This window comes from Brassica napus, chromosome A1, assembly GCF_020379485.1.
Source record: "Brassica napus cultivar Da-Ae chromosome A1, Da-Ae, whole genome shotgun sequence".
Taxonomy (NCBI): Eukaryota; Viridiplantae; Streptophyta; class Magnoliopsida; order Brassicales; family Brassicaceae; genus Brassica; species Brassica napus.
In genome coordinates this window covers 19,206,290-19,232,057 of record NC_063434.1, presented here as the reverse complement: position 1 = coordinate 19,232,057, position 25,768 = coordinate 19,206,290, and the positions used below count along the sequence as shown (strand labels likewise).

The window sequence follows — 25,768 nt, the reverse complement described above, 5'->3', positions numbered from 1 at the left end:
CTTTTGTTGCCACATGAAAGTGCACATTCATTCATCACAAAGATATTAATTTTACATTATGATGAAATTGCTAGTCTTACATACACTCTTAATAGCTGTTTTACATCAACTTGATCCTCAACAGGTAGACCAAAAGATGATCAGTATTTTCTTGTAATGTAGTTGAACATATGCTTGTGATAAATATTTTGGTATATTATTTTTGTCTTAATTTAGCTTATGATTTATGACAAAAATATGTTGTTATATTTATATATTTGACTAAAAATTCATTACCAATTAAATATAATATTTTTAAAGATGTAAATAATATTTTTATAGATGAACATATGCTTGTGATAAAATGATTTATGACAAAAAAATGTTGTTAAATTTATTACTAATTAAATATAATATTTTTATGAATGTAAATATTACAAATTTAAATCTACCTTTTTATTTATTTAAAATAAAATTTTACAAATTTAAACTACATTTTATTTATTTAAAATACAATTTTACAAATGCATAAAATTTATAAAATTAAAATATGAACAAATTAAAATTGCGCCTGCGGCGACCAAACAAACCGAACAAAATCTACTTCATGCGGCCGCGTCAATGTCGTGCGTCTTCAAAACGAACAACAAGCTGCGGCTGAGTCTGCGACTGCGGCTGCGTCTGCAAAACGAACAGATGCAGCCGCAGACTCAGCCGCAGCCGCATAAAGCTGCGGCAACCAAACGAACAACACTATTACATATCTGGATTAAAAAGAAAGGGAGAAACAGTTACAATATCCAAATATCCCACTCATGAATTTTTTTTTTTATTTTCTCTATTTTTCTTGCAATGACTTGTAATCAAAATTGAAAAAGCAATTGTCAAAATAATATCTAAGGAATAAAGTTGGCCAAATATCTTTTTTTTTTTACTATTTCTCTTTAATATTAAAAATTTATTCAAATTAGTGGCGTGTGTTGCCACATCTAATATTGTTTCTTCATTGCTTATTCATTTTACAAATCTTTATCGATCCATTGGTATAAAACTGAATTAGATTGGTACAACATTCCCTGACGAAAATGCCACTCTGTTTCTCTACGCCAGAATCCTCCAGCTCTCTTCTTCCTCCTTCGAACTCAACTACACATTCCGTTTTTTTCATATAACAAGAAAACCATAGTTCCTTTGTGTGGAATGTTAAGCTAGATGAGCTTCCAACCTAAAACCAATTGGTGATAAGTGGAGTGGTCTATCTATCTTATATATTACTTAGGATCCCTTCCAATTACCGATGTGGGACACTTTGTGTCTAATATGGAACACACTCATCAGAGCATGTGCTCATGACGTTTCTAGGAAAGAAGAAGCCTTTCTGCTTTACCGGAAAATGTTGGAAAGGGGAAAGTCGGCACCAGATAAGCACACGTTCTCGTTCGTCTTGAAAGCTTGCGCTTATATATTAACGGAAACAGATTCATTGTCAGGTTGTGAAACATGGGCTTGGTGGAGATGGATATGTGAACAACGGTTTAATTCATTTGTATGGGATGTTTAGATTGTAAGTGCAAAGATGACACCACAATTGAGTAATGGAAAAGATAAATCAAGAGAGAAATACACAAGCAAACACCAAAGCTTTTATTAGAATATCCTTTAAACAATCTTTACAAGACCTTGTTTATTCAGCTTTACTCGTCTATTGTTAACACCCTATCACACGACATTGAAGGATTCCTAAGCTACCCGCTTATGTCTCTCTACCGTCAAGTACTTCAGCCACTGCTTCATCACGACCCCAAAACACTTCCAAGAGCTTCTCTCTCTATAAGATCATCCTATGTGTCTCTGTCTCTCTACAGACGACTCATAGTTATCTTATAGTTATTCTCCACGTTCCCGAAACCTATTCTCCAAAGCAACATGATATGTACATCTTCCATAACAATAAGTGCAACTTTCCTTTTCTTGGAATGCACTTATACATCTTTCTTTAAGTCATAAACATGAGTCTTGCTCCTCAAGTTTATTCCTCTTTCCTTATCTCCAAGATACTCTCTTGCTCTCCAACTCTACATGACTCCAGCTCATCACCTTGACTCTACATGGTCTTCACCACTCCCCACGACGTCTGCTTCAGCAACTACATCAGCAACTACTTCATGCCGGACATCTTACATCTTCATAGATTTAGCGCAGAAAGTTTTTAATTATATGCCTGACAGAAGTCTTGTTTCGTTAGACCTGTTCTGACAGATGCTTGCAACCACTGAGGCATAGTAAACAAAGGGCGCCAGTATTTTGAAATGATGGTCAGAGATTATGGCATTGAACCTGCACTGCAGTGGAGCATTACGGTTGTATCATTGACCTTGTGGCCCGTGCAGGCTACATTACCGAAGCTACTGAGATTGGTGACAAGTATGCCGATGAAACCAGATGCAGTGATCTGGAGAAGTCTCCTTGATGCTTGTTGCAAAAACGGTGCTAGTGTGGAGCCAAGTGAAGAAATTGCAACACGTTTAGTTGAAAGAAGGAAAGGTAATCAAAGTTTCAGTGGCGCATATGTGTAGCTGTCTATGCATCGGCTAGCCAGTGGAACGATGTTTGTATTGTGAGAAAACTGATAACTGAACATGGAATTAGAAAAGAGCCAGGATGCAGTTCCATTGAGATAAATGGCATCTCCCATGAGTTTTTCGCAGGAGAAGCATGGCATCTTCAGACGAAACAGATATACCAACAGTTGAAAGTGATTGATGACAAGCTGACATCCATTGGTTATTTACCTGATCTCTCTCAAGCACCTTTAGTAGATGCAATCAACGATGGAAGCAAAGAGTATTCCCTCAGGCTGCACAGTGAGAGGCTCGCTATTGCTTTTGGTCTGATAAGCTTACCACCTCAATCCGTGTATTCAATAATCTACGCGCTGCATCGATTGCCACGAGGTTACTAAACTAGCCTCAGCTTCCACGATTTGATTTTTTGAGAAGTTTTGACAGGGCGATCTCTCAAAGTCCTTTTAGTAGAAACTGTCAAATGATCGTCGGCGTGAAGCAATTGATCCTTCTCTGAAGAATCATCTGAGAGAACATCATCTTCTTCGGATGATTTTAAAGCAGCAAAAGAAATACTTCCAAAGATAACTGCTAGCTCTTTGTTACCTGTTGCCTTACTTTCACCTTGAACCTGTTTACCAACTACAGTAGTTACAGGAGGCAGATTACTAGATGACTTACCGGATGGTCTTGATGAATTGTAGAAGTTAAATTAGTTTTGGTTAGAGAGGCATCTTTGAGGAAAAAGCAACTTCTGACCGTTAGCTAGTTGATATGTTAATCTGTAAAATGCATGTGTCACTATCTAGAGATGCTTGTGATATTATAGTGTTGATTTACTGTCATAGCAAAAAAAAATTGTATCTGAATACATCTTCGAGCAATAATTTTAAGATCCAATTTTGTTGTATATAAGAAATCCTCTAGAGGAAGTTCCGTTTTTGACTCATATTTCCGTTTAAACCTCTTTCCTTCTGTTTCTTCTCTTCATTATTTTCCTCTTGGACTAACCTGAATAGCAAAAAGAAATAGAAAATGATTGATATCGCGTGTTAGCGTCAGGATAACACCAAAAGAGATGAAATGTTTTGGTGCAATCAAATTTTACTCTATTTTTCCCAGTGGTGACTGATGAGAATGATCATCGACTAGCCACAGACCAAAATCTTGAAAGCGTTTTAACTTGTTGTTGTAGCCGACAATGTAATTATTATGAACTATCACATGTTTTCCCTTTGTCTCATTAACCCATTTCTGGTTCTTGAAGTACAATCCTCCTGACGGGAAAGCTGATTGTGGAAGCAAGTAGACATCTATCTGGATAATATAAAATCACAAAAGAGTTGAGAATGGACAAGTAGTGAAATTTTACATCTGAGTTTGAAACTAACATAGTCGTAATCGAGCATAGTTCGAAATCTCCAAGTACAAAAGTTTTGGTCTAAAAAAAATTTAGTCTAACTTCTAATGTGTGATCCTAAAATATTCCATCAAGATGTGGGATATCATCAGCCAATCTTCAAAAGAATCAAACTTTATTTTATGGACATTTAACTTAATATCAACTAGGTGATTCTCCCTTGTTCATGCACATAAATAAATATTTAGAAAATAATTAAATCATAATAGTTGTTTGTAATTTTTAAGTAATTTTATAATTTATATTTATGATGAATAAATCAAATTGTATTAAGTATCATTAGTTTCCCATTCATTAATTTTTACATGTTAGGTCATTTAATTTATATTATGAGATATAAAATTGTACATAAAGTATCATTATGTTCTTTTCTTTATTAGATATGTGATTTCATGTATAATAATTTTAATAGGTTCGTGTATGGCATGTTGAGATCCATATTTTATTTTCAAATTCAACAATTTTTAATTAAGTTAAAATTAAATTTTTGTTTTCTTAGCTTCATTTAGTTAAAATTAAATTTTTGTTTTCTTAGCTTCATTTAATTTGGTTCATCCTCCTAGAGTTCTAAATATATTTTATAAGTCAGATAAAATTTGATATATGTTTTATCAAAAATATAGGAAATAAAAATATAATATTAGAGTTGCACTAATAAACATAATCCATAATATTTTGTAAATTCATGTACATATATGAATATTTATAAAATAAATAAATCCTATTTTAATCATGTCAATATATATTTTTCTTAATTTGGCATGTGATTTGAGAAATATCATATTAGATGACTAGTTATTTTTTTTAAAATTATCATCATTTAATCATTTGATTAAAATATAATCATGATATAAAAAAAATGCATATTATTTTATTTTGTCATAATTATTTTATTTTTTCATATGTTATTTAAAATTTATATTATTTTTAATTATTTGATCAAAATTATGATCATAATAAAATATTATTTAATATAATTTATTAATTATTTTATTTTCAAATATTTTGCGAATTATGTGTATAAATATATATATGAACTTATATTTTTGAAAATTTACTGATATTTTCGTTTGTATTTATATTTTCTGAGAAAATTTTAATAAAAATCGTGTTCAGTATAATATTTCCATTTTATTATTTATCTGCTTTTCTAAAAAGGAAATTCAAATTAAAAAGATAACTACAATATTTAATAGGAAATATAATATTTTTTTAGTAATGAAAATTGGGTATAATTTTTAATTCATATAGTGTATCCATGTAATTGACTTTCGTGAAAATCAACGTGAGGATGACACGAAAGAAACTCACTTCTCAAATAATATTATAGAAATTTTATTTATGTTGTTTTGGGAACATATAAAGTAAAAAATAGGTTTATATATACAAAATATATATAATATATTTTACTGTTTATTTGGTTTTCTAAAAAAGGAAATTTAAATTAAAAAGATAACTAAAATTTTATTAATAAAAATAAAATAACTAGAACAATTATACTGATGGCAATTGGGTATAATTTTTAATTCACTTAGGATATTCGTGTAATTGATTTTCGTGAGAATCAACGTACACGGTATGAAACTGATATTTCAAATAATATTATAGAGAATTGCAATGAGTAGACTGGTTCATTTATCTAACTTTGGGTTTTCTCTAACGTCCAATATAGAATCATAACATATTATTTAATGATTTAAAGCATGAATATCATTGAACCCATTAATTGGGTAAAGAAGTTTATGACAAATTTATAGAAAGAAAATGTATAACTTAGAGGAAGCAATCTCATACCTGAGTTGTTTTGTGAAGTGCCCGATTAAAAGCAGGTTGATCATGTGGTTTCTTTGCTTCAGTGTTAGACCAAGGTTGAGCTCGAATTTCTTCCACCCATTTCTTCAATAGAAGCTTTGCACCACTAGTGCAACGCAAGAAAATCATGCAGCTACATACATAAGTCACTCCGTTTCGACTCGGTGGTAAACCATGAGAGTGATTTAAAGGCTTAATCTGACAGCACCAAGATCAACAGATAATAAGGATAAATAAATACTCTAAAATGCCAAAGGTGCAGTTACGTACCGCAGTCATGTCATCCATAAAGTATACGTCGTGGCTTCCCTGTAAATACTTAAACGGATCTTGTAGCCAGACCATATCAACATCATTGTACATAACATTGTAACCTAGCTCCAAAATGTCCAAGAGATGTTGTGGTCTCCGAGAAGTAAGATTGTAGAAACCCTAATCAGAGATGATAAAATTGGTTAGAACATTGGATTATTCACATACAAGTTATTTGTGTAGATTATTATCACAGTGGGCAGAGCTGGTCTTGCTATAAGCCCATCGAACATGGCTTGGACCAATATGTTTAAATATATGAAAACCTTTGATATATACATATATTATTTAAAATATATACAATTAATACCTATGTTTATATAAAATTAATTTCTAAAATAATTATTTATAACTTTAATACGGCCATATATTTAGATAAGAGTTTTCTAAAAATTATTATCCTATCAAACTACGTCATATTTTATATCGGCCCAACTTAGGATCGGAGAAATTTATTAGTTTATCGTGTTCATTAATTTACAAGGTATTAATTTTAGAATTACTACTGTATTATTTACTATTTGTTTTTAATTTGCAAGTCCAATACCAAACTCGGCCATATAGATATAAATATGTAATACTTTAGCAAATTTGTTATAGAATTTAACAGTGAGAGACAACAAAAAAACTACACAGTTATATAAATTTGAAAATGTAATACTTAAGAAAATTTGTTTTATAATTCACAGTTAGAAAAAGATGAAAATCCTATTCCAACCCTTTATAACTGAAAAATATGTAAATATATGATAAGTAATTCGATATATATTTCACTCCGTGCACGGGGTTACCACCTAGTATCTTAATAAATTAAAGATTTCAGTTACGTAAGAATAGAAATTTAAGATCTTCAGAATAAGATTTAAGAGGGCCAAAATATTTTTTTAATCTCTTATAACATTAGAATTTTCAGGACCGGCACCTTAAGTAGATCAATCCTTTTTGGTATGTATATAGTAGTTATGAATAGGCATCGAACTGGGATAGAAGAATAGAGCCTAGTATGGACATATGGTGCATTACATACATATATGATCCCTACGCTTCCACCAGATCAATCATTTTGTCTTCAAACTAACCAATCATAATTCATTATAGTTAAAGTTGTAACTTCAAGGGAATAAGTACCGCAAGGCATAAAAGAGAGCTGATAAGCACTTATATCGTAAACTCAATCAAAACAGGGGATGCAAAAATTAGTAAAAAAAAATGGGATGCAAAATCAATTCACAAACTTATGATCAGAGTGAAATAACAGTAGCTAATAAACGAACTTATATAAGGATCCATCTCATATTATTTAAAGCTAGAGATAGACATTGCATACGGAAAGGTGAAACATCTCGGTGTACCTGGGAACCAAAATGGTGTGCGGCTTTAGGATCCAACGCTGGTGGAATGAGAACGGCATGACCAGGCCACTTCTCGTTAACTTTGTACAGAAGAGCATAATCTTCAGCGATCACGAGAACTTTTTCATGATGCTTCTGTCTAGAAATGCTAATCAGCCAGTTGTTGAGAAAAGGCAAGAAAGGATAACTAACTGAGCAGACGATCACCGTCCCATTCTTAGCCACAAACTTGGCCGCTTGAGCAAGGGAATAGTCGCGCCAGTCGGACACCACAAAAGAAGGAGAAGGAGAAGAGGATGGTGAAGTTCTGTTTGGAAACAGGAATAAGGGAGCTTCAGACAGAGGTAAGTATACACCGAGAAGAAACAGGAGAGCTAGAAGGAGGAGGAAGAGACCGTTGCGGTTTAGAAAAGAAATGGGACGGTTTGAGATTGGACGTTGTTGCTGCTGCGCCATTGTTGTAGCCGGAGATGAATCAAAATTGGTGAGAAAATTTTCGTAAGTTGGGATCGGATCCAAAAACGGGAAAATATGAGAAACAAAAAAAAAAGTCAGCGACACGGTTCAGGAATGACAACGTGTAGAGATACTCAATCTCCATTATTATTAATTTATAATTTTTTTTTATTATGTATAACACAGAAGAGATATAACCTACACTATGATGACATGTGTTATATTATCAACAATATAATGGGGTTTGATGTTTCGCTTTGCGTGCACTATATGTAGATAAAACGTCACAATAAGGCTAAAACGCAGTTGAAATTTGCGGAAATGCTTCCTATTTCGAAGTTCAACAATCCATGAAATGACTACATTAACCACGAGCGGGTGTTCCAATGGCTTGCACGAACAGACTCATCACGATAAACAAATAAAACAAATCTAGTTAGTTGTTGGCACGTCTGTGTCATGTGCTCGATTAATTACGAATCAAATACTATAGTATATGTTGTCACTGTATGCCATACAGATAATCTTAAAGTATTCTTTGGTCTTTCAACAATTTGTTTTATCTTGTGTTACAGAATCATTAGACAGTTATTATACACAAAAGAATCAGTATATAAATTACTTTTAATTTGATGCAAAAAAATGAAATTAGTTTTAATCTCAAGATAACAAGAAGAAAAAGAGAGAAAAAACAAACAATATTTTTGCGTTTTCCAGTTCATTATAATTTTCCTAATGGTGACTCAAGAGCATAATCCTCGACGAGCCATAGACCAAAATCGCGGAAACGTTTCATCTTTTCGTCGTAACTGATAATGTAGTTATTGTGGATTATGGCATGTTTCCCTTTTGTCTCTTTAACCCATGTCTCGTTTGTGAAGTACAATCCCCCTGATGGGAAAGCTGTTTGCGGAAGTAAGTAAACATCTACCTGAAAAGAATTTAAAGATCATATAAGAGTTTAAAGAGTTGAATCAAACAAGAAATAACTATATTTGAGATTAAACATATATAAGGGTTGTTTTTGAGAAAATGTAAAAGGGGTTGTTCGTTGCTCATCTGACATTTACATGTAGGTAGACCATTTAAATTTTACATCAAAATGGTCCATTTGAATGTTGTTCGTTAGGCATGGGTAAAATAACCGGAACCGAAGAACCGAACAGGAACCTAATTGAAATACCCAAAACCGGAACCAGACCAATATTCTCAAATACCTGAACGGTTCCTATATTTTTATATCCAAAATAACCGAACCGAACCGGAACCGAACCGAGAACCGAACGTGTACCCGAATCTATAAAAATATTAATTATATATACATATAACATAACTAAATTTATATTTTTAATTTAAAATTCTATTAAAAGTATCTGAAAATAATTGAAGATAATTAAATAATTATAAAGTATCTGAACTATCCGAAAGTATCCGAAACTATTGAAACTATCCAGATAGTTTTATCCAAAATATCCAAAGTAATCTGAAATATCTAATTTTTTTTTATCTAAAATCATCCTTACTTATTTGATATTTTACACTAAATAACCGACATTTTATCCAAATTATCCGAATTACCCGAACTATCCGAACCCGAACCGGATCCAAATGAGAATCAAATTTTTTCCGGATATTTTCGGGTTCCTACATTTACTCTCTGAACCGAATCCGAAACTATCTGAACCGAACCGAACCGAGAATAGGTCAAGTAGTAAATAGATCCTCTAGCCCCTATCCTAACTACCCGAAACCCGAAATACCCGAATCGATATCCGAAATGCCCATGCCTATTGTTCATTTCAGTTTATGGATATTATTTAGATGGATCAATTGATTGAATATTTGATTAATTGTTGTACATATTTTTTCATCTGAATGAGTTTTAAATAAAATAATTAAAATACTCATACTTTGATCTAATTATATATTAAATAATAATCTTAGCTATATTAATTTATTTATTCATCATCTAAAATGTAGTATTATATAACTTGATTTAGCAATTTTACCAAAAATAATTTTCTGGAAATGTGTTTTTGTAGAAAATTCTATTGTGTAGTTTTAAAAGAAAAAATATTTTTTTTTAATTTTGATGGAAAATGCTATTTTTTGTTATGGCAAAAAAAATATGATTAGCAGCTTTGATACGTAATATAATTTCACAGTTTAACGGAAAATGTAATTTTGCATTTTGGTGAAAAAAAATTTTTTTTTATGGTTTGGGCAAAAAAATGATTTTCGATTTCAAGGGTAAAAATGTGATTTTTTAGCTTTGGCAGAAACTGTAGTTTTTCAATTTCTGCGGAAAATGTGTTTTGTGGGTTTGGAAAAAAAAAGTGATTTTACAGCTGACGGAAAATATATTTTTTGGTTTTGGCAAGAAAATAATTTTGTTTTTTTGTCGAAAAAATGTAATTGTGTGGTTTTGGCAGGAACATTGATTTTTACTATTTGGTAGAAAATATGTTTTTGTGGTTTGCCAGGAAATATGATTTTTTTGATTTTGGAAAATAAGATATTTTGTTTTGACAAAAAAATAAGTATCGTGGTTTTGGCAAGAAACTTTGATTTAGTAATTTTAACAGAAAAATGTAATTCTAAACTTAAAGCGGAAAATATCATTTTTGTTTTTATTTTCGCAAAAGTATGATTTTATAGTTTTGGTGGAAATTGTGATTTTATGGTTTTTGATGGAAGAATGATTTTACAGTTTAAGCATAAAATATGGTTACAATGTTTTGGCGTGAAATGTGATTTCATGATTTAAAATTTAAATAGACATTTTAAGTTTAAATAAGATCTATTTAAGTTTGAAGATGGTCTTTAGTTATCATTTTTAAATGAATTAGGTGCATCTAGATGCTTCATAAAAATTCAACAAGATTTGGGTAAAACTTTCAGGTGACTTTTAAAGATTCATTCAGCTGATCAATATGGATATTGCATTTAATAAAAGAACATTGATTTACAGTTTTATTCAAAAGGATCATCTGAATGAGAAATGAACAATATCTAAGTTGTGTAGTCAAACAGTCATGAGTTAATATAGAGGAAATATGACGAGTAGATAAAGCTAGAATCTCATAGCACTAAAATGGTTCAGTCGACTGTTGAAGTGTGATCTCGAGAATATGAGAGTCAACTTTGAACAAATCTCATCCTAGGACTGACAATAAACCATATTTGGATGCTTCTATGCTTCCGCAAACTAGATTCTATAACATTGTTAAGTTTTATATGTTCAACTGATAACTATTTGACAACTAGTATATTAACTCATGTTTGTTATATATTAGTTTAGATCTTATATTAAATTTTATGGGTTTCAAAATTAAATTTATTTTTTAATAAAATGGACTGACACATATATGTTACATACTAGTCTTGATTCCATCTTAATTTTTGATGTGAGATTCCTAAAATTTTAAGTTTTTTTTGATAAAGGATCTAAACTTTTAAGCTTAAAAACAATTAAAACTAATATTTGGCTAAGTAAAACCGAAAATGAAATAGGTTATTGTGGAACTTGGAGGAAGCAACAATACATACCTCATGAGCTGTTTTGTTAAGTGCCCAGTTAAAGGCAGGTTGATCATTTCCTTCTTTAGGTTTAGCCCAAAATAGGGAACCAAGTTCCTCAATCCATTTATTCATTAGAAGCTTTGCACCACTGGTGGGACGCAAGAAAATCATGCAGCTACATATATAAGTGGCTCCTTTTCGATTTGGAGGTGGTAAATCGTGGGAGTGATTCAAAGGCTTAATCTAGGCATCAAAATAAAGACTGAGAATAAAATAAAACTTTAAACTTGCAGACATGTGAAAATGTGTGGATATGTTCACATACTTTAGTCAAATCATCCATGAAGTATGCGTCGTGGCTTCCCTCTAAATACTGAAATGGATCTTGCAGCCAAACCATATCAACATCGTTGTACATTACATTGTAACCTAGCTCCAAAATGTCCAAGAGATGTTGTGGCCTCCGAGATGTAAACTTAAAGAAACCCTAATACGAAGATGGAAAATAGATATAAAAAAAGAGAGGAAGGGGGTCTTTATCATACTATAAGTTCTTTGCACATATATATGATCATAGTAAAACATGGACTATATATATACTCTGAAAAATCAGAAGTTTCTAATTTAAAACTAATCAGCAATTTATGGAAGAACATATTTTCTTGATATTTTAGATTTGATTTATTCCACTTCAGATATAGTATGTTTAACGGCCATAAGCACTCTCGATATGATAGCATTTAGATTCGTTCATACTGAATCTTACTTTTATCGGTTATATCCGTTTGAGTTTACTGCGTTCAGATACCATGTAAACATTTGTTTCTTCATGTACAAACTTATGATCCATGTAATATAATCAAGTTAAAATTTGAAATAACAATATTGATTTTGTAATAATACCTAAGCAACGAACATGTCTAAGATATAAATGAAGGCTAAGGCTATATATCTCAAGGAAAAGGTAAAACTATATACCTTGGAACCGAAATGTTGTGCGGTTTGAGAACCCAATGCTGGAGGGATGAGAACGGCATGACCAGGCCATTTCTCGTTGACTTTGTACAAAGTAGCGTAATCTTCAGCAATCACAAGAACATTTTCTTGATGATTCTGTCTAGAAACACTAATCAACCAGTTGTTGAGAAAAGGCAAGAAAGGATAGCTTACAGTGCAGACAATCACAGTCGACCCATTCTTAGCGACAAATTTGGTGGCTTGAGTCAAGGAATATTCGCGCCAATAGGAGAGTGAGGGAGGAAAAGAAGGAGAAGAGGAGGTATTGTATAATAAGGGAGATCCTAACCAAGGTAAGACTACACCGAGGAGAACAAGTAGAACGAGAGGGAGGAGAAAGAAACCATTGCGACAAAGGCGAGAGATGGGACGTCTTGAGACTGGACGCTGATTAAGGATATGTTGCGCCATTTTTATACAGATTTGTATCAGGAGACAGGAAGAGAAGATATCAGAACGTCTACGAACCAAAAAAAAGTCAAAACATAGATTTCTGTTTCAGTTTTAGTTTATTTGTTTGTTACAGTTATAGTTGTGCTTTTTTATTCTTTTCCACCAACATGGATTATGTTATAATTAATGTTCGTCACTAGAGGACTAATCTATGCTAAATATTTGGAATATTTTAGATAATGGAAAGTGGAAGCCATACACTAAATGCCTAATCTATGTGTTTTATTTAAAACAATTTGAATGGATAATTTCCTTTTGTTTGCTGTCTTTATTCCTTATATGAATGGATAAAACTAATCCAACTGTCTCTACTTCACTTTTTTAATAACAACGGATAACAGTTTTTACTACAGAAACTAGTCAATTTCAGTTACGGTTATATGAAAAAAGGAATTTGCCTCGAGCCTCTCAAGGTTTATTGATTTAAGGACCAAAAACCTAAAGTTCAAACATAAGGAGGTGACAAAATAGAGTTGGGGTGGATGAGGATGTCGAGCTGCGAACTCTTCGTGAGTCAGGATTCTCACTAAAAGGTGTCGATCGATGCTGGACAAGATGTGTAGGTCGGTGCTCTGATGATTCCATTGGTGTTCTTCTTTTATGTGAACTGCTGATTCTGAAAATCAGTGTCACTGATGAAGTTCACATCTTTCTCGTCGTTTTTGTCACTGTCAACATCTACATTTTTTGCAAAACTAACATGCTTCTTGAGAAGCTTATAAACACTGTTCAGCTTGGCCTTGACATCGTCCAATTGCTCCTTCCCAAGAGTAGTGACCGAAATCTTCCTCTCAAAATCAATGTTCTTCGTGTTGTTGCTGGATGCCAAGTTATTAATGAGTCTTACAGCCTCTTTTGGATTCCTAGTGTTGAAGTTTCTTTCACTAACAGTGTCCAGAGCCATCTGATATGCCAGCGTGATTCTTCTAAAGAAAGTGCTGAGCAGATGCACTTCATTGAATCCATGGTGTGGACAATCTCTCTGATAGGACTTGAATCTCATCCAAGAGCTAGTGAATGACTCCATAGGCCCATGTGTGAATGTAGCAATCTTTCTTCTCAGCTCTTTGGCGCGTCCCTCATCAAAGAAATTACGCAGGAATGTATTCTTGACTTCAATCCATGATGTAAGAGATGCTGGTGGTAGCTGCTTAAGTTAGTGCGAAGCGTCTCCAGCTAGTGAGTACTTGAAGATCTTGCAAAAGAGATAGTCCTCAAGGACTCCATTGGCATTAATGGCAGAAACCAAATCCTCGAACCACTCCAGATGGTCCATAAGATGCTCATGTGGGAGACCACAGTAAGGTGTATGTCCCGCAAGTGTAAAGTATTGAGGCTTCAGCTCGAAATCGTTCCTCTGAATAGCTGGAGGACGAATATCAGATATGTTGGCGTAGTATTGATCTGGATGGTTGTAATCAGCCAACGTTCTGGGTCGAGCAGCCTGCACATTATCACCTACAGCCTGAGCATCGGCTGCAGTGACATCATCATCATTATCAAATATTACAGCCCTTTGATCATCTAACCTCTGACATGCTGCATTACGCAGATGACCCTCCTGGTCATGCAGGTCTCAATTCTCATCTTGCACCAAAACTAGAGTTGCAACCATATCTCGTGGACGGATGTCGATCGATGTTCGAGTAAAAGTGTCGATCGACAGTAGCTCACAAGTGTCGATCGATTGTAGCTCACAAGTGTCGGTCGATGGATTTGATTTGTTGTCGATCGATGCGGCTCGTTTCTCTTTGCGGATCGTGTGTTACAAACGTACGGGATCTGAGAAAAGCATCGATTTTTCCTTGTTGCTTCTGATACTGCTGGACATTCACCTAAAAGAATTCAAGAAAAAAATTATCAGAACTTTCAATAACAATAAAAACATAGACTAAATCTAACTAATAAGATTTAATGGCGATTGAAGCTCCCCGGCAATGACGCCAAATTTGATATCACGTAAATTACCCCAAGGAGCAAATTTACTCTCTCAAATAAGAGGTTCAGTCGTTGTACTTAGGGATCGAATCCCCAAGGAGCTAAGGCACACAATAGATCCTAACAAGTTTATGATTAAGCTAGGCAAGCAATTAAACAGTAAATAACAGAGGTGAACAAGGCAATTGTTCGGTTGATTGATTGATTTGAAGTTGTAAACAATTATGAGAAATAGCTAGATTTAGGATTTTAGGTAAGTGGGATTATAGTGATATAGATTCTAAGGTTTCAATCCTAGAACAAAAATTCTAATTGCAATATATTCCAGCTTTCGCGTGCGAATAAATCCTATTGATCTAAGTCTATATCTCAGCCGTTGCTTGTTGATATAGTTCGAACGTCGATCGATGCTATGTGACTAGCGTCGCTCGATGTTTACCTAGTCAAGTGTTACCGAGCTGTTCGATAATTTCACTAGTTTGATTAGATCAGCTGTCACTTGTTTCTAGCAATCCCAGCTTAGAAGAATAAATTTAGGTAAGAGACCGTGCTTTCGTTTGAGTCTAATTATCCTAAATTCAGGGTTCTAGTTAGCTACTCTAGAACACAAGAATTAACAACAATTCCTATGAAGGAAATCTTACCACCTTAGTGTATCTATATTTTATATTTTGGGCTAATCCTTCATAACCTTACTTTTAACCTTAAATATAACAAGAGTAACTACTCATACATAGCAAAACATAACATAGCAAATATTTGAATAAATTGCATAGATAGAATAAGGTAGAAAAACTGGAATTTTAATACAAATCTATGAAGGAGTCTTGGATCTTTTCTCCAAACAATTAAAAATTCTAAAAATTATTTGATGTGTATAGTAAGCATATGTTGCCTAAAACAATAGAAGAGCACATAAATATTAGAATAAAGTCGGCCAGGAGTAATCTTGTAAATGATGTGGAACTTGGGCCATAAGTTGGCTAGAAACCAAGTTGAGCTTTGCGCGCTTCGCTGTCGATCAACGACAAGAGTTTTTTGTCGATTCCGAATGTCGATTATGGACTTGTTTGATGGGCAGCTACGAGTTCTTCTAACTTATGCTCCAAAATGCCCCAAAATTACTATAAATCACCAAAACACTCTTGAACTTGTGAATACTCTAAAAAAACTTCAAAACATAATAAATAGTTCCTAAACCAATTATATACCATGATTAAAAACAGGTAAAATCCATGATATATCACAGATATATTGGACTTCTGGAAAAATTAGGTTTTTTTAGCTTTCTTAATTTAATAGAAATTGACGGTGAATTTCGGTTTCCACAATGAATAAAATACTTCTTACCCATTGATTCATGTTTGTAATATCACATCTAGATGGCATTAGATCTCTAATATAGGAAATTATATGTTGTGAAAACACCATATTTGTTAATATGAAGTGTGTTTATGTCCTTGTAGCTGGTCCTAAAATTTTGAAAACTATAAGCAAAGTAAAACAAAATTGGCCACTTCATTAATAGAAAAATAAGCAGAAAATAAATAAAAAGTTGATATGATCATTGGAAGTTTTTTTCTTTTTTTGTCAACCTTCAGATTTCATTTCATAAGCCCAAAGGGTAATTAATACAAGTGATATAGGCTATTTACAAGATAAGACCCAAGACAAATAACATTAAATGCAATTATACAGATCCAACCATAGTTTTTCTCGCCATGTGCTTTACAGCAGCCGTCGTTATCAGACACGCGTATCTACACGCGTCAACCATGCAAAACTGAGTTTTCTCCACCGCCAAAGGCTTCACCGGGAAGCTTCTTCACCATGGCTTTTCTGGATCTGATCTTCATCTCTCTCTTGTCACCTTATCCTCCCGAAACAGCTTACACGATCCTTTCTCTGGTCGCCGTTTATTCCAAGTAGCAAACACTCTAACCACCGGACTTGAAATTCAATGGTCAAGCTTCAGGAAACTAACTGGAAAACAGAGTCTTTGTTGAAACACTATCCAAAAGGACAGTTTCAACTCTACTGATTATGTACCCAGGCAACGAGTTTAGCCAAACAACTTAAATCTACATTCTTCAAGGATACTTTGCTTAAAACCCATTAACTGCAAAGATTGAGACCAATTGGAATAGAAAGTTAAGGATAACCAGAGGCGACTCCATGAAACATACGGGGTTTCAAACTTAAGCATACACGAAAAAGGAGAAAGAATTTTTTATTGATTCAAAATCTAATCAAAAAATGACAAGCACGATGAAGAACAGTTTCAATTCGGTTTTGAAAAGACAAACAGAAATTCAGATTTCACCGAAGAAAGATCCGTTTTTAGTTGATGAATCTGTACAAAAAATACTTAAATTTTTGAAACTAGAATGACTTAGATAATCAAATCAGTAGTGTATAATTTACATGAACAAATAAGTTACGGTTGTATATGGATACTTTGTGCTGACTTGGTGCGTAAGGAGTGATACAGTCCTCTTTTCTTTTTTGAACAACTGATTATATTAAAATCTAAATTCCAATGGACAGTTACAACCGGAGAAAAACTCTACGGTAAACTGAAATGCACATTCGAGCCTACATTCGAAAGAACGTGATGAAGTCGAAATCGACATTGAAGAACCCAATCAATGGGTTTTGAAAGCAGCTAAAAACTGTCTTTGAAAATACTTGGATCTCCCTACGTTGCAATGAAGTGCGGAGAGACTGCCAAAGTATGACTACACAGAGAATCGTCAACGGTACATCTTCTAAAAAATAGTTGTTGACCGAATTGGGTGATTACATTGCACTGAAGAGCGAAAGGACTGTCGGAGTACGACTTCACACGACGGTACAGCCTTTAAAGTTGAAATGCTCAGTGAGCGGGATGGTGAGACGGTTAACACGAGCTTCATCTCCGGTTCCAGGAATGTATTTGACAATGGAGAGTACAGTATGGATGGAAACATCAGAGATATTCGTCGGAAAAAGATTTGGTAGTGAATTGTTAAAACTCGTAAGGCCCAAATACACTTAGCCATAGATAAAGGGCGAAAGACCATAACATCAAGAGAGACCCAAGTGTTTGATGAGACCCATACAAGTGAGATTTTGACGGATGAAGTGCAGCCCAAGTGTTTGATGAGACCCATACAAGTGAGATTTTGACGGATGAAGTGCAGGGTCCACTAAGACCGCTGGGTGAAGGAGATGTAAGCCCCACCGGTGACAGGTTGTGCTCGCCGGAGGCCTGAGGACCTCTATATATACAATCCTCAAGTGTGTTACAAAAAAAAAAGTCTCCTCAAGAATTTTAGCAGAGTTTTTGTACATAAATTTCTCTTAACCACACTAATTTCATTCCACCTCAAAATTCAAATTCTGTCTTTTGTGCTCATAAATCCATCAAACATAAAAGCCGTTCTCAATATGAGAAAATTTACACTCCCAAATAATAAATGCTAAAAACATTTATCTACCGAAGAAAAAAACAAAAAGATTTGACCAAATGAGACGAAAGTCATTATTTGTGTATCTCTAATAATATATTTATCTATAAGCACACGCAAGTACATCATCATCATATCATATCATAATCGTTGTTTCAAAGAAAACAAACCAATTAATACATAAGTAAAAAACTAGACCAGAAATGGGACAAATCCCAAAAAGGAAAACAAAATGTGTTCATGGTTTCTCCAATAACAAATTTGTAAAATTAAACAGGTTATACTAATACCTGTAAGATGAGCCACCAGACTGTGGAGGTGCCGGTGGGAGCCTGTTTGGTGTGGTACGACGGTTGCTCCCACCAGATCCAGAAGAATCATCCTCACCATTCTGAGCTGGATCACTGTACCGTCGGCTATGACCACCAGATCCATACCTCTTCAATGAGTCCTGTCCACTAGCAGCAGCATTAAACGCATTCATCCAATCCTCCCCCGTAGACCCTCCATTGGTTTTCGGGCTGCTTTCTGCAAATAAATATAACACAAGAAAATTAATTTAGTTTTCGGTTAGATATACGCACATTATTTGAAAGAGAGCAGACATGTATTCATTCATATATATATTTATACCAGTGCCGCTGTCAGACCAGCTTGAAGCAGCAGCTGCTCGGTTATCGTGAATGCTAAGCTGTCTCGTGAGCTTTGAAAGAAGAGATGACTGCTTCTCGTAACGGTCTCTTTTTCTTTTGACGTTTTGGTCCTCTTGAATCAACGATTCAATCCTCTCATTACCTATCGCGCTGCAGCTCAATGTAGGAGTAGACAAATAAGTACCACATCACATCAGAGCCGATTTGAGTTACAATACTGTATATATTGGGATAAAAAGATATGTAACCTGATAGAACTGTAGAGCTGATTCAACATATCTTCCTTTGATTTCTCCACTTGACAAAGAACAACGGCCTGTTGTCGGATGGGTTTTAAGTAATGAAGTAATAGTAGAAAGCGAGATGGAAACTAAAAAATTCACGAGAATACAAATTAGTCCACCTTTGGAACATTCGCGGCAAGGCTGTTTAAAACAGCTTCAACGTAACCTCGTACTTCTTGGGACATCCACCGCAATTCTTCTTCAGGGTCAACCGGTTTCCTTACCATCTTATCCTGAACAAGCAAAGAAAAGCAGACAACCTAAGCATAACCGTAATTTACTACCATGTAGTGGAAACTAAATGATAAACCAAATATCTACCAGTAAAATGGATAACCCTCAAAGACATCAATTTCAAGCCATATAGGAGATTTACAACAAAACTTTATCATCATGATCTTGGTACATGATTAAGACCAGCTAACCAACATATTGTAAAGATTTTAACTTCTTAAGGGAAATGGATAAGAAAAATTCACTGAACAAGCGAAATAGTTTCTCTGTGTCACTTACAAGTGAACCTTCTGAAAAACTTTGCCTCATGGAAGCGCCACCTACTTGGCCTCCTCGGGCTTGGATAACCTTTTGCAGCTTGTTAATCCATTCATTCTTATCAACCATGCTCTCGGCCTTCAGAACCAGCGCATTGTGAGCTGCAGCACAAGAGATTTTAAGACTTGCTTACACACAACAGCACAAAAAGAGGGTCAAGCAGCTAAGGTTTATAATAGCTTGACATACCTTTAAGTACAGTCTTATATGGAACCCTGCAGGTTATCTTAAATACAAGGCCTGGTCCTTTTGAATCAGGTCCATTTGATTTCTTATCTTTCGAGCTCTTTGATTTTTCTCCTTCATCATCAGAAATTTCTTCAATACTGCATTCCTGAGCATATTAACAGAGTTTCATGGGACACAAAAAAACATGTTAGTATTGTGTACCTTAATAACACTGCAAAAGCTAAACGTTATTTATGAAGCATCTCGGTTTTCTAATAAGCTGTAACCGTAGTTAAACGTTCTAAGGAGTAAACTTCACAGTTACAGGTAACCATCATTCCTCACCAGGTGGAAGAGCACCGTAAAATATGAAATCGTATTATTAATCTTTTAACTGTAGATATATCTTCGGCCAACGAGAAGTAGGTACTGCAAGAGAATGATACCTCTAAAGTTACAGTGCCACGGAAGTTCCTTTCTTCTTGCTTTTTCGTATAACCAAGCTGAAGAAAGGTAAATGCAAAGGCAGATCACTTCAGCAACAATCATAAAAATGTTCTAGTAAAGAAAGCAAAATGTTAATTATGGAGCATCTAAATTTTCTCATCAGCAGTAACGTTATGAAAAGGTTTTCAGTGTAAGGGATGATATACTGTTCCTATAACAGTTGAAACGCACACATCTTTCTCTTTTGCAGATATTTGAATTAGTCATGAAGGATATTTGTGATAAACGCTAACCTTTCCAGTCTTTTCATTCAGAACAAACCATCGCCTACTCCAGCCATTTGTCTTTGCACTTTTCTTCAACAGGTACCCTGCGCAACAGAATAAAAATAAAGTTGGAGACCTTGGAAGCAGGTTTTTATAACAAGCTAAACACATTAAAGTGCATCACACACTAGTTCAAGTAAAGACGCAGGCAAGAAGAAGAAAAAATGACAGAAAGAAAAGCTTCGAAGCTGGTGTTTTATCAACAAGTAATTTCAAGAAAAGCAGATCCTACATCACTCCAAAGTTTAACTGGCAGATAGGATATAGAAAAGACCAAAAGATCACGCAATTGAACTGACAGAGAGCTTAGCAGCAGTAAATGCAAGGTGGGAGCATAAAGAACTTCGTTAGGCAGCCACTGTACAGAATTATAATAGAATAAAGACCTGCTGTTATCTCCCCCTCAGGTCCAGCAGTCTTTAGACCAGAGACCTCTGGCGTTTCTTTGTCTTTGTCTTTATCTTTATCTTGCGGAAGAAATTTGTCTTTCAATGATTTCAAGCTACCACCAGTTGATGACCCCTCTGGCTGAGGACTAGATGCCTGGTTTACAAGCAGAAACAAATGTTTGAAAGCACTATCCAGTGAGTGAAACCAGATCCATTTTGAGATAAAAGCAAACCCTGTTTAAGAGAGATTGCTCTGCATCTTGTCCCTTTCTAGATGAACGCCCTTTAAGCTCGTCCTCGCGACGCTGCCTTTCCATTCTGATAACGATAGTAAACGGTACAACCAGGTGATAGTGAATATGCATCATAAATAAGAATAATACAGCTTGTTAATGGTGTATGATAAATTCAGGACTTGTGCGACAAAATGCTGCAGCTATCGGACTACTAAGAAAGGTGAATATGTAACTGTAGTGACACCCACAAAAGTAGATCCATTTGACATGTTTAAACTATCGTACAATTAAAGAAATAAATTAAAATAATGATCAATAAGATCGATATGATAAAGCCAGAAGCGAAAAGCAAAGGCAGGCAAGCTGATGTTACCTTCTTTGTACGAGACGGATGAAGTGCTGAGGTGGTACGAACGCACGCTCCATATCAACTAGCGCAACTACCATCTTCTTAGCTTCATTCTTGAATCCATCAAGTGCGGCACTTGCTATAGCTACAACCTGGTTCATGATCATATTAATAAAAGTAACAGCTATTATGAAGATGAAAAAGGCTACTTAAAGAGCAGTGAAAGAGCACTATTACCTCTCTCTTAAAAGGAGGATATCTCCCAAGACCAGGTGTGGCATTAGCGGAAGCCGAAACTATATCAACAAGCACTCGGTGAACCTAATCAAAAGTTCAGAAGGTAAGAAACCAGTTATGAAAAAAGAACCTTCAGAATAAAAATGAAATGTGACAATATTGAAAATAAGATTGAGTAGGACTCCAATAAATCCAGATCGTGAAAATTAAAATATTATAGTAATGTGTTGAACAGACCATGTGTAAGTGTAACAAGCCATTGCCAATATTTCGTACCTAGTAATTTTAGCATTTCAATCCTATGCAGCTCAAGTTAGAGGAAGAACACCATATAAACTATAAATACTAACATGGACACACCTCATCAACGCATAGTCGTGCTGGGTCCTTAGCCAACTCAAGAACAATCTTTATCAACGATCTCAACCCTTTCTCCGGAGATATAAGATAAGGTTGATAACCATCTGCTTCTAGTACAATCTGAAACGGTTAGAAAATCAATCTGTCAAATTCCCATTTTAAATTGTTTACTTGTTCATAAGATTTGGTACAAGAGAAATGCTGAAACCTACCCTTTTAACATTATTCAAGTCAAAGTATCTATCCAATGGAAGCTGCTTGATACGGTTGGGGAAATTTCCTTCAAAACTTGCAACAACTTTCCAACCACTTCCCTATACCAAAATTTTGTTAAAAATATAATTTACCTAGCTCCAAAAGTGGCTTCAGCACGAAAGGCACAATAACAAGATATGCAATTCAAAAACTTGCTCAGTGAAACGTAGAGCAGGTACAACCAATATTAGTTTCATTAATTGGCAAACTTCCGGAATTTTTATCCTATACATTAAAATAGCACTAGCCCTTTTCCGTTACAAGTAGAACAACGAAAAAGCTGTTCAGTGATATTTTACTAGGCAATGAGGGTGATATGCTCTTATTCAAAATTTCCAGACTAAAGTATTGTTCAGCTTATGCAGGAAAATACTCACTTCACCACCAGCCAAGTGGAGAAGAAATTTGTCCTCAAACTCACGGCAAAGCTCCAAAGCTATAGCCCTTGTACCTTCAGCACTGCTAACCAGTTGTTCACCAAGCCTTGATAATTCGTCCTGCACTATTTGAGACTTACCCTGCAGTCTGTGCATGTAAGAAAAAAATTTGAATGTTCAGAATTTTCATAAGAACCAAAACCATGTCCCTGAACAATCATCCATAAATAAATAAAAAGACAGTAACCACATGGGAGATGAAAGAAACATATCAGATTCACAGAGGATAAGCATCGACCAGTCATCACATATTGGGATAAAGCTTTGTAGTACATATCATGAGAAGTGCGTTACTGAGGATGGGAACTTGAAAGTCCAAGTAACTAAGCCTAAAGATTGATTTCCACTTCAAAGATTAAAAAAACGGGTAGGCTTTCATGCAGCATATTGCAAGTCTCATCTAAACTACAAGTACCGAAAATATGCAGAAGAAACAATCCATTTTCATTTGCAAATATGACATCTTAAAGCAAACATATGGACAGAGAAATACCCAGACAAGATATTTGGTAGCCTGAGCTTCATTCTGCTACGAATCTGGCTAGCAAGGGTGTCCACCAGGGCAATTCTGCCAAGTTTGCTTTGTGGAGCACCAGTCAAAATGGATTTGAGGCTTTCACTCTCCGCACGCCAAGCAGTTTCTAAAGAGTTCTCACTGCCTCCAGACTGCGCTGACGCAATTGCTACAGATTGACCAATAAGTGCAACCCATGGAATATCAGTTGTTTTTGGAGGCCCCTGGTTTGAAAGAAGAGCCTGAACTGCTGCAAGCGCTTTTGGGTTCTCTGCTGCCTGGTCAATTTTGCTGATAATTCCTACGGTCCTAGTGCCTATAAACAGGGAAATATGTGAATATTTTTTGTTATAATACATTTTTGAAAATCCAATGGTTTAATTCAAATATAGTAAAGGGTAACCGCAGGACTTCAAAAATAAAATGAAGGGTCTCTATGATGAAAATTTTAATGTACTCACTGTCTGAATCATACTCCTTCGCTATCTTCAGGGCTCGAGAGGAAGAAATCTCAGACGCCTGGCTAGCAGGCACAACAACCAACAGTATGGCATCATTGTGCTGTGCATGTTCACCAATCTTGCCAAAAGAATAAATAAACAAATTACACAACGACGAGAAAAATATGAAAATGAATCTATGTTGCTCTTTCAGCCAGAATGTCGAATAAAAAAATGTTGAAAATGTGTATGATTGAGAGGTTGACTAAGGGAATGACAAAGGCATCATGCAGTTCATAATCTTACCATTGAATCATCAACAATTCTCTGATCCAGACCAGGCAAATCAATCAGTTTCAATGGCGGAGCAGTGCTTGTACGAAGTTTAAGGTATATTTCATCACGACCCCTCCCTGTGGCTCCTTTGCTAAGCCTATCCTGTAGAGAATGTCTTAGGGCACCTAGAATACAGCCATACAAAAGAAACGGAAAACATTAGATAAATAATAATCCAATGCACTGTATCCTTCCTACATGCAGAAAAAGCTTTACAAATCATATCAAAAAATGCAAATAGGGAGCCTTACTTGCAGAAACTTGTTGAGATTTATTGTCAATTTGCAAGATAATAGCCTTGCTGCTCAGTGATTCCTCCCTGCTCAGGTCAATGATTATAGGAGCCCGTGTAGCACCATTCTCACCCGTCGGCTGTCCATCGTAAAATGTAGAAGATAAAATGTATCACTATAGAGAGAAGTAAACAAAGTGGCACACACACACAATAAACAACTTACCAGAACTGGATGTCCAATTAGGCTATTCAAAACTGCAGACTTCCCAGCTCCCTGTTCCAGCAAACAAAGTAAAAAACTTAAGCAATATATTCTCCTATTTCTGTGTGTTTTAAATAATAGAGAGTTCAATTGATCTGACATTGTGGAAGTGAATTTCGCATAGTTACAAATATCAAACACATTGATTCTCACAGAATCAAAACCAAACTCCTAGTTTTTGGGAACATCTCATCTAGATCCACTAAACACAAGCGCATCGAAGAGAAGAAAAAGGAGAAGGAGGAAACCAACCACATTCCCTAGGGCAACCACGTTGAGAGAAGTAGCCGGGCGCCTAGAAGAAGAAGAGCTCTCATCGGGATCTTCGTCAGCGAGCAGCGCCGCCGCTTGTCTCATCGAATCCGAAAGCTGAGACAACTCATCGATCGCCTCCATCGCGGATGAGATCTGGACGAACAAAGGATCCGACAAGAATCGGAATCGATACCCAGCCACACGAATTCGCTCTCGCGGCGGTGCTAAGCTAAGATTTGTTTCTTCGTCGGGGGGAGAGAAGGAGCGAGCCAAGAAGACAAGTCATGTAACACCGAACCACGTCATAATTAATTTACAAAGATTTCAAATTTCAACAATATACTGAAATTTTACACAAATGTGATAAGTAGTTTTTTTTCTTTTTTTTTTTTTTTTTTTTTTTTGAACAACGAAGTAGTTTTTTTTTTCTTTTAATATAGAAAAATAAGATAATTTGTTATGGTCAAGAACGTCATAGAAAGCTTTATGTTATCATTCATCTAAGAAACAACATTCTCATCGACTAAATCCACCCGACTTAAAATACACTATACATTGCGTAGTTTTTGAGCATTTTACCAAATTAGATTTTAATCATATGATTCCATTTTCAATAGAAACATGGATTATGTTATAAACTAAGCTACAAACTTAGCTCCAAAAAATACATAACAGAAAGTGTGAGATGATACATATTTGAACTTTAAATATTTGATCTTCAAATATGTGAAATTGAAGTTTAAATATGTTGAGTCATTC

General features: G+C 34.8%; 3 protein-coding genes and 1 pseudogene across 3 annotated transcripts; 1 reads left to right on the top strand and 3 right to left on the bottom strand.

Moving 5' to 3' along the window:
• The first annotated feature begins 1,276 nt into the window (after positions 1 to 1,276).
• On the top strand, positions 1,277 to 2,966 carry LOC106363127 (annotated as a pseudogene).
• Positions 2,967 to 3,343: 377 nt separating this feature from the next.
• Positions 3,344 to 7,974, bottom strand: LOC106377852 (UDP-D-xylose:L-fucose alpha-1,3-D-xylosyltransferase 3-like). The gene is made up of 5 exons (XM_013818086.3): positions 7,440 to 7,974; positions 6,046 to 6,207; positions 5,758 to 5,973; positions 3,652 to 3,860; positions 3,344 to 3,554 (listed from the first exon to the last, which is right to left on the bottom strand). The coding sequence occupies exons 1-5, from the start codon at positions 7,893 to 7,895 to the stop codon at positions 3,467 to 3,469; spliced, it is 1,131 nt and encodes a 376-aa protein (XP_013673540.2). The 5' UTR covers positions 7,896 to 7,974; the 3' UTR covers positions 3,344 to 3,466.
• Positions 7,975 to 8,462: 488 nt separating this feature from the next.
• LOC106377862 (UDP-D-xylose:L-fucose alpha-1,3-D-xylosyltransferase MGP4) lies at positions 8,463 to 13,318 on the bottom strand. The gene is made up of 4 exons (XM_013818092.3): positions 12,396 to 13,318; positions 11,743 to 11,904; positions 11,445 to 11,660; positions 8,463 to 8,826 (listed from the first exon to the last, which is right to left on the bottom strand). The coding sequence occupies exons 1-4, from the start codon at positions 12,843 to 12,845 to the stop codon at positions 8,617 to 8,619; spliced, it is 1,038 nt and encodes a 345-aa protein (XP_013673546.2). The 5' UTR covers positions 12,846 to 13,318; the 3' UTR covers positions 8,463 to 8,616.
• A 5,030-nt stretch (positions 13,319 to 18,348) lies between these two features.
• On the bottom strand, positions 18,349 to 25,343 carry LOC106451352 (dynamin-2B). Its single transcript, XM_013893276.3, has 21 exons — positions 25,007 to 25,343; positions 24,716 to 24,766; positions 24,509 to 24,629; positions 24,228 to 24,382; positions 23,943 to 24,060; positions 23,461 to 23,797; positions 22,908 to 23,055; positions 22,488 to 22,589; positions 22,276 to 22,395; positions 21,916 to 21,999; positions 21,703 to 21,830; positions 21,327 to 21,411; positions 21,091 to 21,247; positions 20,672 to 20,748; positions 20,378 to 20,434; positions 19,953 to 20,097; positions 19,725 to 19,864; positions 19,331 to 19,444; positions 19,176 to 19,243; positions 18,908 to 19,077; positions 18,349 to 18,802 (listed from the first exon to the last, which is right to left on the bottom strand). Exons 1-21 carry the CDS (start codon positions 25,148 to 25,150, stop codon positions 18,558 to 18,560), a joined length of 2,766 nt encoding a protein of 921 aa, XP_013748730.2. The 5' UTR covers positions 25,151 to 25,343; the 3' UTR covers positions 18,349 to 18,557.
• Positions 25,344 to 25,768: the final 425 nt, after the last annotated feature.